This window comes from Talpa europaea, assembly GCF_964194135.1.
Source record: "Talpa europaea genome assembly, chromosome: 3".
Classification (NCBI taxonomy): domain Eukaryota; kingdom Metazoa; phylum Chordata; class Mammalia; order Eulipotyphla; family Talpidae; genus Talpa; species Talpa europaea.
Window position 1 is genome coordinate 16,549,674 of NC_140069.1, and position 14,999 is coordinate 16,564,672.

General features: G+C 42.4%; 1 protein-coding gene across 1 annotated transcript; it reads right to left on the reverse strand.

The window, feature by feature from the left end:
• Positions 1-10,209: 10,209 nt before the first annotated feature.
• On the reverse strand, positions 10,210-14,444 carry AARD (alanine and arginine rich domain containing protein; the record flags this gene model as incomplete). Its single annotated transcript, XM_084229759.1, has 2 exons — positions 10,210-10,356; positions 14,127-14,444. The coding sequence occupies 2 exons, from the start codon at positions 14,442-14,444 to the stop codon at positions 10,210-10,212; spliced, it is 465 nt and encodes a 154-aa protein (XP_084085885.1).
• Positions 14,445-14,999: the final 555 nt, after the last annotated feature.

Sequence of the window (14,999 nt, forward strand, 5' to 3'; positions counted from 1 at the left end):
ACCACAGTTTGTTTGTTTTAAGTAAGTTTGACTACCATGTTTCTGAAAGAGTATATCTAAAATTCTGCCTCATACCTAATGGGGAAACTGAACTGCCCCATGTTTCTCTTCAGACCTGGTGTTCCAGAGAAATAAATGAAGCCCATTTCAGGAATTTAGTTTCTCCTTCCCAACCTAATTATATCCTGTTTTGTTTGTTTGTTTTAGTTGAGTTGTAACTGACATATAACAATACATTAGTTTCTACATGCACAAAATGATTCATTATATATATATATTACAGTATGATACTATAATAAACCTAGTTAATAGCCATCATGACAGATAGGTAAAAAAATTTGTGATGAGGATTTTCAAGATTTACTCTTAACAATTTTTAAATTTGCAATATAGTATTATTAACCATGCTGTACATTACACCTCCATGACTCATTTCTTTTATAACTGGAAGTTTACATCTTTTGATTCTATTCGCCCATTTCATCCACTTCAACCCCTTGACAACTACCAATCTGTTCTCTGTATCTATGATCTGCAGTGCTTTGTTTGTTTACAGATTCCATATATAAGTAAGATCATATGTTATTTTTCTTTCTCTGTCTTATTTCACTTAGCATAATACCCTTAATATGCATCCACATTGTTGCAAATGGCAAGATTGAATTCTTTTTTATGACTGAATAATACTCCATTATAAATTTATAATATACAAATATATATGATGTGTAAGTATAAAATATATCTATAAATATATATTTGTTTTTATATGAATATATAATATACACAGACAATGGTATGTTAGCTTCCTTTCCTATAAGCTGAACCAGATCTTTGCAGGACAATATCACACATATAAAACAGATCCCTGGTGTTCTTGGCATAACCAACATTAGCTCTCACACAAAATTGGTCCCATTTTTAATTACTACTCTCTAAGGCCTTCAGCTCAACTATCCTAAAGCCAAAAATCATCATTTTTGGCAGCCATTATTGGACCTAATTGCCTTACAGTTAATGAACCAATAAAATGAGTTAACTTACGCAGCTCCTAGGCAATTACATTGCAAATAATTTGTCTTCAGTGGTACACCAGAAATAGACTAAATAACCTTGTTGTTGTTGTTGTTATTGTTAGCTGTTAGCTTAGGGCTTAATATTTAATCCACTGCTTGCAAATATTCAAGACTTCATATTTCAAGTACTGACCTTACCCTAGGGTGAACTATTCTGTCTGGTTTTGTTTCTCTTCTCCCCACCTTATCACTTGTATCTTTCTTTCTGCTTTTATATTACGTATATTTTGGTAGGCTGCCATAAATTCTTTAAAAACAAGGTATTGTATTAATAAAGAGGAAAATCAACTATATTTTAAATGAAAGAGTGAATAAACAAATACTATATTCTTTCTTTGTTCTTTACTTCTTCTCCCACCCCCAACCAACCCTCTTTCTTCCTTTTGTACTAAGGCTACTGAGATCTTAAGGATACTCATTATTTAAGATAGGAGAGCCCTATGAGTGGTAGCATCAAACAAGTTGCAATAGTGTATTATTTTAATAAACATACAGGGCTGTTCAAACATAAATGTAACTGCTATCCCTTAATATTATGCTGTGTGTAGACACCCATCCTTGAACTCCTACAGGAAAGGAATATTTTTTCTCTAATATTCTTGTATTGGGAAGAGTTAAGGGATTAGAAGGAGGGGGTATAATAAAACCAAAATTATTCTTTATCCTATTGAGAAATCATAACATTTATTTTTTTAAATAAATTTTATTTTTACATTCCCCATACAATTGCAATCCCCTTATTTTGACCCCAATCTCTCCCCACCCCCCATATACTGTCTCTGATTCATAGTTTTTTGTTGATTTTGATTCTTATAGTTATTCATTTTCCTGGTCCCTTATTAAAGTTTTCTAGATTCCTGCTACGAGTGAGACCATCCGGTATTTTTCTTTTTCTTTCTGGCTTATTTTGCTGAGCATGATCCCTTCCAGGGCCATCCATGTTGCTGCAAATTGCATGTGTTTATCTTTTTTGAATGCTGAGTAATATTCCATGGTGTATATGTACCACATCTTCTTGATCCAGTCATCTATTTTTGGGCATCTGGGCTGTTTCCAAAGCTTAGCTATTGTAAACAGTGCTGCTATAAACATAGAGGTGCAGGTGCTCTTTGGAATTGATGTTTCTGTGTCCTTTGGGTAAATACCTAGGAGTGGAATTGCTGGATCATATGGAAGCTCTATGTTTAGTAGGTCCAGAAATCTCCACACAGCTCTCCATAGTGGTTGGACCAGTTTGCACTCCCACCAACAGTGCAGGAGAGTTCCTTTTGCTCCACATCCTCACCAACATTTGTTGTTGCTAGTTTTTTTAATATGTGCCATTCTCACTGGTATAGGATGGTAACTCATGGTAGTTTTGATTTACATTTCCCTGATTACAAGTGATGTTGGACATTCTTTCATATGCCTGTTGGCCATGTGCAGAGAAATCATAACATTGAAAATCAACGAAAGAGAGACGCATACTCAAACTGTTTAGAAGGTAAAAGTATTAAAATTCCTTTCCTTTGAGTGGAAGTTTAGGGGTATGCCATTAAAGCACTGATCATTTTTCTGTTAGACGTGTGTACTCATTAATTTGTATGCCTTATATGCATGTATTGCCATAATAAAATTAAATTTGAAAATATTCTTCAATGGCTACCCTTGCTCTTAAGGACAGAGTCCAAAGTCCAAAGCATAGCTCGCAAGGTCTGTGATTGTTCATCATTGCTTACCCCTCCAGACACATTCCTTGATATCTTACCACTGCTTTCTAAGCTCCAACTATCAATATGTTGAACTTTTCTTCACTTCCTCCTAGTGGATGATGACTTTGCTCACCTCTTGGATTTCCCAGGAGCAGTTACTTCTGCCTAAGACCATCTGTTCTTCCTCTTCCATCCCCAAGCTTCTCTGTGCTGGTGTTCTGGAACCTTCCCTCTCACATCACATCCAAGTTCAGTGTGATTCCTGCTTACTCCCTGAGCACTGAATTGTCCTCTACTTGATAAATTCTCTTCCACCCTTCCCCCATGTAGAATCTAAGGACCACGAATGCTAGCACACCATCTTCCATGTTCATGGTCCTATATCCAGCACCCAGCAAAATGTTTAAGCTGATACTTAACACAGACCTGGAACAGCACCTGATGCCCAGCAGAAAAGAAGAAAGGAGAAAAGAGAACAAACCAAAAAAAAGAAAGAAAGAATGTTAGGATTTTTAGATTAGTTCTGTTTATTGAACCCAAAGCAAAATTTATAAGATACAGGGAATTTAAATTTAGCATTTCTTCCTTTTTTTCTATTCCCTTACCCTCTTTAACTCTTCACTATAGCATCTACCAAAACTCAGTGTTTTCATATCACCAACGAAGCTAATTCTCACTAAACAGTTGGTGACAATATTGTTTCAAAGGGTGATTCCAAAAGCATTAGCTGCAGATAACAATGCTTAACCAGAAGAATCTTTTTCCCTTTGACTTGTATTTATTTTTATAATGTTAGCTCAAAGTATTAAATACTTATGATATAAACATAGAAATAAATTCCCTTGTGAGCTAAGACATTAAAATGGGCATTTTGAAAAAATTGTCATTAGCGTTCAGAGTGACTCGTCATTCTTTATTATTACTTATTTATTTTAATGAAGTATAATTGTTTTACATCCTTGCTAATATTTTGACATTACAGGATTTCTTAAAGATCACTTTGAGCTCAACCTCTCACTTCACTAATGAGACAAAGCCCAGAGACACCAAGGACTGGCCAGATATCAACAGTAATTTCAGGATCTCCCCAGTGGCACAGCGGGTTGAGCGCAGCGCTGTGGAGCTGTTCATAGCCTCTGTAGCATGGGTTCGATTCCCAGCAGGCCAGGGAGATACCCACATACCGCGGCAGACCTCTCCTGTCTCACCTGCTGTTCCCCTTAGCATTGTATTTCAGTCAGTCTGCCTGCTCTGCTCCCTGCTTCGTCTCTGGTGAATTCTCTCAGCCCCCACACCTCTGGCCCGTACCGCAGTTCTTGTAGGAAATAAATCTTTAAAAAAAACAACAGTAAGTTCAGCTCACAGCTGACACCCACATTGGATCTTCTGGCTCCCAGAACTGTGCTGGATCCTGAGGTAACACCACCCAACTAAGGAGAGTGGCATGGGAGGAGACAGGGTAAATGTGATATCCCCCAAAAATTCAAATAGACAAGCTTTCTTGATGTCCCTCGAATTTGAACCCCCTCAGGCAGCCTCTTCCTCAGAGGGCTATTGTGGATTGAATGAACTACATGGTTTGTAACAGCCCTTGGTAAATTGCACAGCATAAACAAACTGTAATTTGGGGGTAAACTGTAACCCATAAAGCCAATACAAATGCCGGTAACTCTCGGAGGCCCTGGGCCATGCTCTCAGCAATCTGATAATCCCACTTTGAAATCCTGAGCTATTTCTTGTCATGACCATCCCTAGTGGGATCCTGTAGAAAACAATTGAAACCTCAAAACCAATTTAAAAGCAAATTTGTAGAAACTCTATTTCAGGCTGTTTTTTGGCAGTTTACTAAATTCCCTCACATAAAAACGTAAGAGCTGATAATCAGTTCACTGTGTTCTGAAGCCTGTTCACTCCTAGGACAATAGGAAATCCTGGCATCCCCTCTTCTTCCGGTTGCTGCAAAATTAAACGGTTCTCTGACAGAATCAGTGGGTTCCACTGCCATTTGGAGGTCCTTAATAGAGTATGAGCATGGGGAAATGTTTCCACCAGTCAGAATATTTTCTGTGGAATTCCAGAGTCTCCACAGGGTTTGAGAGGGGGTCCTCTCAGATTAGTCTTCCTCCAATGTGCTTTCATTGATCTCTTGTCCACAAGATGTATCCACACAAAAAGCTCATGTGAAACATTGAAATAACCCAGTGGTGCCCCTGGAGTCCTCTGCCCAGGGTTTCTGACCCTAGTTGACCCCAGACCATGCACCATCGTGAATCTTTATCCCAGAAGCTTGTTGGGATTTAAGTGTGTCAGTTAGGGTGCTTCAGGTGCAAAGAACTGAGTATCCCCTGAAAAGTGGCTTAAACAATTGGATTAAATTTATCACCTCACCTATAAAGACTAGCCAGAAGTGGGCTGGCTCAGCTGTTCCATGTTGCCAATAAAGAGACTGCTTTATCTGCCTGTCTTCCCAGCCTCAGAGTATCTAATAATCTCCCACTTTGGTCACGGGGTAGCTACAAGATTGACAACCTCATGGGATAATGTTCTTAAACAAGAAAGGAAGAGGTTAGAGAGAAAAAGCCTGCTTCCTCTCTCTCCTTTTGCAAGGAAAGACAATATTTCTCAGAATCCACCACTCTCATCCCTCAGCAAAGTCCACCCTTACTACTCAATGGGACTTTGGATTAAGAATTGGATTCCATAGCCATCCTGAACAAGAGGAGCTGGGAAAGTGGACTCATTGTCAGTCACTCTTTTTTTTTTAAAGATGTATTTATTCATGCATACAAGAACTGGGGTACAGGCCAGAGGTGTAGAGGGGTGAGAGGATTCACCAGAGACAGAGTGGGGAACAGAACAGACAGACTGACTGAAATACACTGCTGAGGGGAGCAGCGGGCAAGACAGGAGAGGTCTGCTGCGCCATGTGGGTTGCTCCCTCGCTGGGGGATCAAACTCCTTCATAGGTTGCGTCTTAACCCCTTACGCCACCAGGGAGGCCCTCATTGTCAGTCTTGATCTTGGATTCGGGGTGGGCAGTCCAGTAGGCAGGAAGGATGAGCTAAATGTGTTGGGCAGTTACAATAGCAAACACTGCTGGGGAGTGTTCTAAGCATTTCACATGGATGAGTCCACCAGGAGGTGTGATTCGTATCATTTTACAGGGAAGCAAAGCAAACTCCAGAGACTCTAAGGCATATAGAGAGAAGGTGAAATAAGCAGGATTCTCACTCCTGTCGCCAACTCCAAGGGCTGCCTCTTCACTGCACAGCGCCCTGACCCAGCGGGCCTTCCAGCAGGCGGCCTCTAAAGTGGAGCACATTAAAGGTCTGAGCGATGCTCATGTCCCTCTGAAGTGCAAATGTGACATTTTCCCTGGCTGCAGTCACGGCATGGGCAAGAAGAGCAGACAGGCATCCAGGAGTGACAAGAATTGCTCCCTGTTATTATCAAGGCTGCAGCAGCTGGGGCGGTGATCGGGGCGAGGGCTGGGACCCCAAGAGGCCACTTCCTGGCCAGGGGCCAGTGACCCCCAGTCAGCAGTCCAGCTCAGAAAGTCCAGGCAAATCAGGGGTGATTGAAGAGTCCTGTTCCAAGCAGGCAGGACTAGAATTGAACAGGGTTTCTAAATAGAGAGGAATGTTTGGCAGGCCACTTTCTCTCATCCTTGTTATTTTCAAATGAGAAAAATGAGGCCCAAATAGGGTGGAGTAATTTGTCCAAGATCCAACTAGTTTATGTAGAATGTGAGAGACAAAATGAGAGCTTTTATCCAAGTAGGTGCAAATAGCTTGGAGGGGTGCCCTGAGACCTTCTTTGTCTCACCGTCACCAAAATCATCCCAAGCACGTCATACATGCTTCTGCTACCGTTAAGTAATAAAGTTGAATTTATACACTTGTGCATGTTCTCCCCATTACTTGGGGAAGGTCTCAACAACCAGACCACCTTCAATACTGCTCACAAATCGTGCCAGCTTCACTAGCTAGCTATGAGTGACCTATGACATATGGGATGGCCTCTCCAGCACCCATCCTCCTGCGGTATAAAGTGAGAAAAGCAACAACCCCCACCTCACAGTGTTATTGGGACAAATAAGTTTTAAATGCACATGTCGCTGTGAGCCAGGCAGATTCAGCAGGGAGTAAGGAGCAGTTACTGCTCATTTCCTAGTTCCCAAGTTTGGTGAATCAATTTATCACTCCATAGGGGAGACTCAGGGTCAATATCATAATAGAGAGAAAGCAGCAGGTCATTTGCAAGACAGAGACTTGCCACCAAGAAAGAGGCTCAGGGAGTAAAAAGACACAGAACTGAAGCACTGAAGGAAACACACCAGAAGTAGAAGAGCCTTTGTCATTCAGTCTCCCAAACTGTGGGAGACTCAATGTGGGCTCCTCCAGATTTAAATAGGACGGGTGGTGCCATTTCCATTAGCTTCTTTAGATAAAACCTACATAATTTAAAGGAGTTTGTTTTAGGTCGTGTAGCTGCTCTGTGGCACAGCCAGGACTAAAGATCAAAGTCAGTAGCCCCAAAAGCATGTTCTACCCCAAGGCACCAGTGTGAGGTTTAACTAAGCTCATCCACAGGTGTTCTCAGCACAACGCCTGACAAGGCATCCTGCTAGTGTTGTTATCATCACACATTCCATGGCTCCCTCCTGCGCTGCTCCCAGCACAGGAAGATGGTAGCATTGCTGCTCCCCGGGAAGAGATGGAGCCTTCCAACCCATGGAGCAGGTCCAGGTAAAGTAAGAGGCTAGATTCAGAGGTGGCAGCAGTGGCTTAGGTTAACCCTATACCTAACTATATTTCTAATTCCCCCGTCACCCTGGTTAATAACATGCTCAAGGAGGCAGGAGGTTTTGGCAGTGGCAGCAGCAGCAACAATGAAAACATCGAAGAGTGAAAGCAGCTGGCACTGGGAGGCTGTGTGCCAGCCCCACGGCCTGCAGGGACCCCAGCAGTGGCTGCAGCAGTAAATAAAACAAGCTGATGGCCAGTCCAGGGCCATGCACCCTGCCTGGGAAGGGACCAGGGCAGATGGGATTCTTGTAATTACACTGGTTTCAGAATCAGCCATCGGGCTTTTAGTTACATCCGACTCTGATCTGTTCCCAGGCTGGGACCTCCAGAAGTACCTGTTACAGCAGAAGTATTTGGCAAGGCAAGCCAACATGGACTCATCTAGGCCACCTGTAGAGGGATTTAATGCCTAACAACCTGTGAAATGTTCCTAATTGTCATCATTCATTTGGCACCTCTTCACCAGTAGGTGCTAAACAAGCGCCATATAGTGAAAACCCATTTTCTGCTACCATAGTTTTATTCCTCTTTAATTAAGGCTGAGTTTAGCTATTAGAAAAACGTTAACACTTTATTCTCCTCAGTAAACCATTTTTGTTTTGTTTTTCAGTTTCTTTTGGCCTCGCTATCCACTATTGCTCTGAACATCTTACCTCTTTGACATATCCACTAAAAGCTTCCCTGTCGCATCATTTCAGCTACAGTTATTTTCTCATTTTCCCCTCCAGCTGGCAGTGGTTCAGTCCCCTCCACCTCACCTTTCTTTAAAATGTCACACTGTGGCTCTAGGTTATTTGAGCACTCCGGAAAGCACAAGAAAGGCAGCCATGACAGGACACGTCACCTCCCTCAGAAAAGTCTTCCTCCTGTCCTCCCATGTGCCACAGCCGAGGGGATCAGAATCCAGGGAGCAAATAACAGCTGAATGCTATTGCAAAGAAAAAAAAAACGTGAAAACAACCCAACTTCTGCTACTTAAAAAACAAAACGTGACAGATGTCATGTGAGAGAGAATTCACTGTCTGAGAGGAACAAAGCAAAAACATTTAAGGACAGCGATCCTGTCTCCAGTTCTTGATGTCTCTCCCTGTGGACATCTAATATCACAGGCCAACGCCACGGATTAGGGCTTCCAAAAATAAGATACTTTAGAAACAAAGAGCTTCTCATTCTGTTTTGCATCTGTCGCTCCTGAAAGATACTGCGATTCAAGTTGCAATTGTATGGGGAATATAAAAGTTAAAATGTTAAGCACAAACTAAACTTGGTCCAGATAATTCTCAAACCCTCACCAAAAAAAAGAAAACTTGTATATATTTTTAAGAGGAAGGCCATGAAAGCATAATGTTCTCCTTTGTGTTCAAGAGCTAATTTTTATTGTCAATTAAATACCAAAATTACATACATTGTATCAATTCCTTTTTATTTTTACAGATAACGACCATTATGAAGGCTATTTACATCTGCAATTTTTTAATTAACTTTATTTTTTGCATTAAAAAGCCAACTTATTTAGGGTAGACAGGGATATTCTGATTCGGCAAGTACCATCCTAGCTCCTAAAAACTTAAGGAATTGCATCCCTTAGGACTCTTTTAGCTACAAGTCATAAAAGTCCAACTCAACTGATTTAGGCAAAAAGAGATTTTATCACAAGGATACTTGACTATTTTCTCATATCTAAATGAAGTAAGTCCTGCAGTTTATTTGTTTTTAAAGATATATTTTATTTTTAACAGAACTGGGGTACAGGCCAGAAGCGCGGGAGGGTGAGAGGATTCAGCAGAGACAGAGCAGGGAGAATAGGCAGACGACTGAAAACACTGCTTGAGGGGAGCAGTGGGCAGGACAGGAGAGGTCTGCTGGGCCACAGGAATTGATCGAACCTGCGCTGCAGAGGCTAAGGACAGCTTCAGAGTGCTGTGCTCAACCCACTGTGCCACCGGGGAGGCCCAAGGCCTGCAGTTTTATAGAGCTACCCGGGGAGAGAAAGATCAGCTCTCTCCTTCCCCTTTTATACTGAGTTCAATTTCCACCTTCTTGACCAGAGCTTGTGCTGTCTCACAGAGCTTGTGCTATCTCCAGCAGCAATAGGGGCGCATCGTGTCCAGAGCTTCCACCATCAGAGCACGCTCATCCACCTCTGAGTTCTTCAAAAATTCCTGAGACAGCCTGATGGTCTGCCTTGATCGGTGGGAATATTCTCAGAGAGATGGCGCACGCTTACCTAATGGCAGACTCGACTTAAAAGGTATAGCTGGCATTTCCCTGGTACTGCTTCTAAACAGCTAAAGGGGCAAACCAAGAATAATCAAGTAAGACAGCACAGATTCTGAAAGTTCAGGTAATGCCGGCAAATTAAGGTAGTACAAGATAGAATGCAGGAAACTGGCATGAAGGCAGTTTTCACTATTTTTTCTAGCTTCAATTTCCCAGCCAAAACAATGAATAACTTTAAAACTCAGTAACAGCCTCTTCTCTCCTCTTAGGTGTTTTCTGTCAATTCCCCATGGCATCTGAGTTTTCACTCTACAAATCACCCCTACAATCTCATGCAAAGCATCCATAATGGTACTGTCAGGATTGTCTTAGAGTAATCTGGGTTATTTTTAGTGTTCAAATCTTCCAGGGCACGTTTTATTTTCCCAGCTTCACAGCATTATCATCCAAGCTTTGAGATTCTGGGGCAATTTCCAGATCACAAGCCGTTTTCAATTGCTGCATTTTCATGTTTAAATCCAGCAACGTTCTGGCCAACTGGCGATTTTGAAAACGCATTTCCAGCTAAAAGTAGGGAAAAAATAAGGATCTTTATTAGTTTGAGATATGGATCAAATGAAACTGCTCTCTGCACAGGAAAAATAAGGGCTTTATAGGAAAGGAAAATAAGACATCAACAAGAATGTATTTCTCATCTTATTCTTCCGTTCTCACTGTTTGGCCTGGCCATAAAACAGTTTTCTATATGACAAGGTAAAATCCAGATATACAAATAGCTTTGGAAATGGCCTTGAAATGAAAACAAAACTAACTGATGCACAAAGGTGTCCAGATGAAAAATTCCTGGGCATGGGAGACCGTTTTCAAGCAATACATGTGACCTGGGATGAAATTATTTATCTTTATGAGCTTTCCCAGCTACAGGCTAACTGCCCAAGGCCACCTGAGCTTCTAGGACCGGGGCCCATTCACACGATTACTTGTCATTTCACGTTTTTAAGATTTTAAATGGTTTCTCTATTGAGCACAAACATTTAACGATACCTTAGAGGCACATGTACAGTTATGTGTACTTATATAATCTAACAATTTTCACTGTAGAGTGAAATTTGTTATACAGCAATGCTGATTTATACTCTCCTCCAGGGTGAGCATGTGAAGGTCCTCAGGTATTAGAAAACAGATTTCAAGGGCAGTTTATCTAAGAGGCAGTCCAACAAAGCTTAGCCCAACCTAGTCTTTAAATTAAAGTTGAAAACAAATAATCAAGCCTTTGCCAATTTCTTCAATTAAATCGTATTTAATGCAGACCATAAGGACTCTGTTCTCTCTGTTTATAACCTTTCATTAACTCTCCAACAGAAACAACTGTGGTAGAAGCTGGGTGCTCTGTTGATAAAAACCCAAATATCGGGGGTCTACTGCCAATTTGCAAAACAAAGGCATAGGAAAAATTTTCTTTCCCTTTTCCTCTGACCTATTTTTCTTCATTCTTCAGCCCCTGGAACCACTTCTCTGAAAGCAAGAATCAATAAAGGATGCAGTAAGTGAGCATCTAGCAAACTTTAACAGTAACTATGTAACAGCCAGCACAAAAAGTTCTTGCACCTTGCCTCTAGGAAGTTTTAGTTCTCCACACAGTTTATATCCCTGCCCAACTTTTCCAGCTTCATTTCCTGGCACTCCCCCCCCAACACCAGGGCCTGCTGTAGCTGGTCAGAAACCTTGCCTGTCCTCCCAAAACACACCATGCTGAGCTTCACCTCCTTCTGCCTCAAGGCCTGGAAAGCCCTTGCCACCTCCCTTCTTGCTAAATCTAGTCAAATGCCAAGCCTTGTTAAAAGCCTTCCCTGTTGTCCCTTAGCTGTGCTTCCACATCATTCTAGACACGTGCTTCTCACAGCACACACTCCATTAGGCTGATGACTGAGGGCAGAGTGTTTCATATTCATGATTGTATCCCCAACTTGGGAGCACTTCCAGGGTACACAACATGGTGTGTACTCTATATGTTCATTGAAACACAACTGAATGAATGAATAAGTGGATGAGCTGATTAATATTCACCCTGAACTTTTAGGTCAAAAACCATGGACTAAAATTGTTAAAATTTATCATCAAAGAAAAAATAAGTGTAATTCACACCTATTTAGGAATTCTCAGACCTGTGGGTCTTTACTTTTGTTTCATCATGAGTCCTTTTGAGAATCTAGTGAAAACTATGAACCCTCTTTGAGGAACAGTACATTCTATGCTCATGTGAAATTCTGTATATAGTTTAAGTACATAGATCCCCTGAAATTGACTCACAAACATAGAAATCAATGCAACCCACTAGGAAGCCCAATTCAAACAACAAATAACAGCTTATATTATATAGCAACATGTCTCTAAATTTAATTGACGCTCTCCATCATTGTTCTTTACACAAATCCCACCCTAGAACATGATACATGTATGGATGTGGCCCATTATCAGAAATGACATCTTCCAATGGTGATGATGTCAACCTAAACCACCCCTGTTCTTTTGCCTTTCTCATGATTGGTTATACATATTGGTGAACTGACTGGTCAATATGTTGACCATGGTCTATAGTCCCATAATATAGTATTTTACTCTATGTGTATGTGATATTCTCTGATTGCTATGAGTTTGTCAAGTTTTGGGGGTACAATTAGACTCCAAAATAATTATAATATTATACTACTACTAATAATAATAGCCACTGAACAATGCCTATGTTTAAGCACTTTACATAACATCTCATAATCTTCACAGCAACCCTGACTATCTCCATTCTACAGGTAGGTAAACTGAAACTCACACTTGCCAATGAACTTCCCCAATGTCATGGGGCAAGGGTGGTAAGCAGAGCTTGTAAATGCTAATGTTGGGATTTGTACCCTCATCTGTTTGGAAGTTTATTCTTCATCTCCCTACCCCCTTCACCCCTCTATATGCATTACTTGCCTGAAATGCCTCCTAGTGGTGGGCAACTAGTTAAATGCTAAGATTGCAAGGTGTTTCAGAGCATACTCAATATAATCTCTCCACTTGATTTAAATACTAGTCGAATGAGATGCAGGCATGAATGATAATATCCAGGATCAGAAGGGCAGAGATGGCTGAATCTGATCATATGGCGCCTTCCAGTTTTCATTGCTGGCCCACAGCACACCCCACTAGCTGGCTATCCTTACTAAGATGTCTTTCTTATCAGACCGCTCAATGCAAGAAAAAAACCACTTGTTTCTTCAGTATGGTTGGAACAAAGATAATTCACCCTTTGTCAAATTTAAATTGTTAACATGGGTAAAATTACATATATGACCATTTTACCCATCTTAAATTCAGAAGCAAGATAAATATTCTGTTAAAGTTCTTAAATCAGATAATTTACTGATGGTTGAACTTGTTCTTTTTGCATTCAATACAGAAGAGCAGCATCTTCCAAATCAAGTCTACATTACACACATCATCGACAACACCATTTTAAAGTCTGAATTGCTTTCATTTGTTTTGTCATTTTCAATTTTTGTTTAATCTGGAATTTGTTTACATTTAAGTTTACATTTGTTTAAATGAAATTGAATTTAAATTAAACAGCTAAGTTTACAGATTAGTAAACTAAAATATTCTAAAATAGTTATTTTATAAGATTAAAAAAATCTAAACTAGTCCTATTGAAACCTAAAACATTATAGCACATCCCCTCCTATTTAACATTTAACATATTCAAACCTAGCCTGCCTAGGTAAACTGAAATATCTTATTTTCTACTTTCTGAATTCTTACCACGGGGACAGCTAGAAGTAAAACTTGCGGAAAGAAAGTTGCTAATGCAACCGATTCCCTCAATCCTATACGAGCATATTTTGTTGAAATTTTCTCCTCCGCCCCTCCAACCCCTACCCCCCACCCGCCCATCCCACCAATTCCCCACCCCACCCCCCAAGTTCCTCGTAAAGAACTTTCTATAAAGTAGAAATATACAGAACAAGCTGGGGAAGAGTTAACGAGCTGTTGGCAAGTGTCACTAGTAGACTCAGCTCCTCTCCTGGGTGCTAGCACCCCGAGTCCCGAGGGACCCCTTTCCTGCCAGGCTCTGCTAGGGAGGTGTGGACAGCAGCAGGTGTCCGGATGCGAGCTGGAGGTCCGGGGAGATGGACGCCCGCACCCTGCTCCCCCTCGCCGTACGCTTCACCCTCTCCCTCTTGGGAACACTCCCCCCGGCTTCCCAGGTCTCCGTCTGGGGCCGCGCGGGCCACTCTGTGGTCCCCGCAGCAGACCCGAGACGGCGCGGGCCCCCGCGCGCAGCCCCGCGCGCTCACCAGCTCCGCGCGCAGCCCCGCCAGGGCGCTCTCGATGCGCGCGCGGCTCTGCTGCTCCAGCGCCGCCGCCTCGTCCCGGGAGCGCCTGGAGCCCCGGCGCGACACCGCGCGCAGGAAGGCGCGCACCAGCCGCCGCCTGAGTTCTTCCAGCAGCGGGCTGGCGGCGGGGGCCTCCTCCAGGCCGTCCACGGTCTTGTCGCTCCCTGGGAAGCGCGCAGGACGCGTGGCCGCGGGCCAAAGTCCTCCCCGGCCGGGGCGTCGGGGGAGCTCCCGGGAAGTTCCCTCTTTGTCGTGCCCGTCTGAGTCCCCTGGGCCCATCTCGGAGGGCCACGTCGGGTTGCAACTCCAGCGGGCTCGCTAGCTGGGTAATGCCCAAGTGTGCGCGTGGGAGCGCACCAGGACGGGGGCGGGGGTAACTCACCGAATGGGCAGGACCCCAGCCAAGTGGGACTCCACTATTGCTCTGCCACTCAGAGGTGCGCATTGCTCGCTTCTCTGGCCTTCTGGCCCTCTCTAGCAGCAAGCGAAGGAGGTGGTGTCCATGCCACTGTGGGTCCATGGTGAGGTTTCGACTGCATCAATTTTTTCTTGCTTGTTGAAGTGTCTTTTCCAGGGGAAGACTTGAGGTGGAATTTAAGGGAGAATGGAAGATTTGAGACGAAAAGGCAGACTTTTGTTACCAAGACTTCTCCAGCAGCTGCCTTGATTATTTAATATTTCATCCCTTTAAAATATTTTTTTCTGACGTTCTATTTTCTGCCAGACTTTACAATGCAGAAGGCATTAGTGATTCTGGAACTCCGAGCTCCTTCCTTTACTTGATTTCTTTCTGTCACTTTCACATTTGGTATTAAAATGGAAAGTAAAATAATC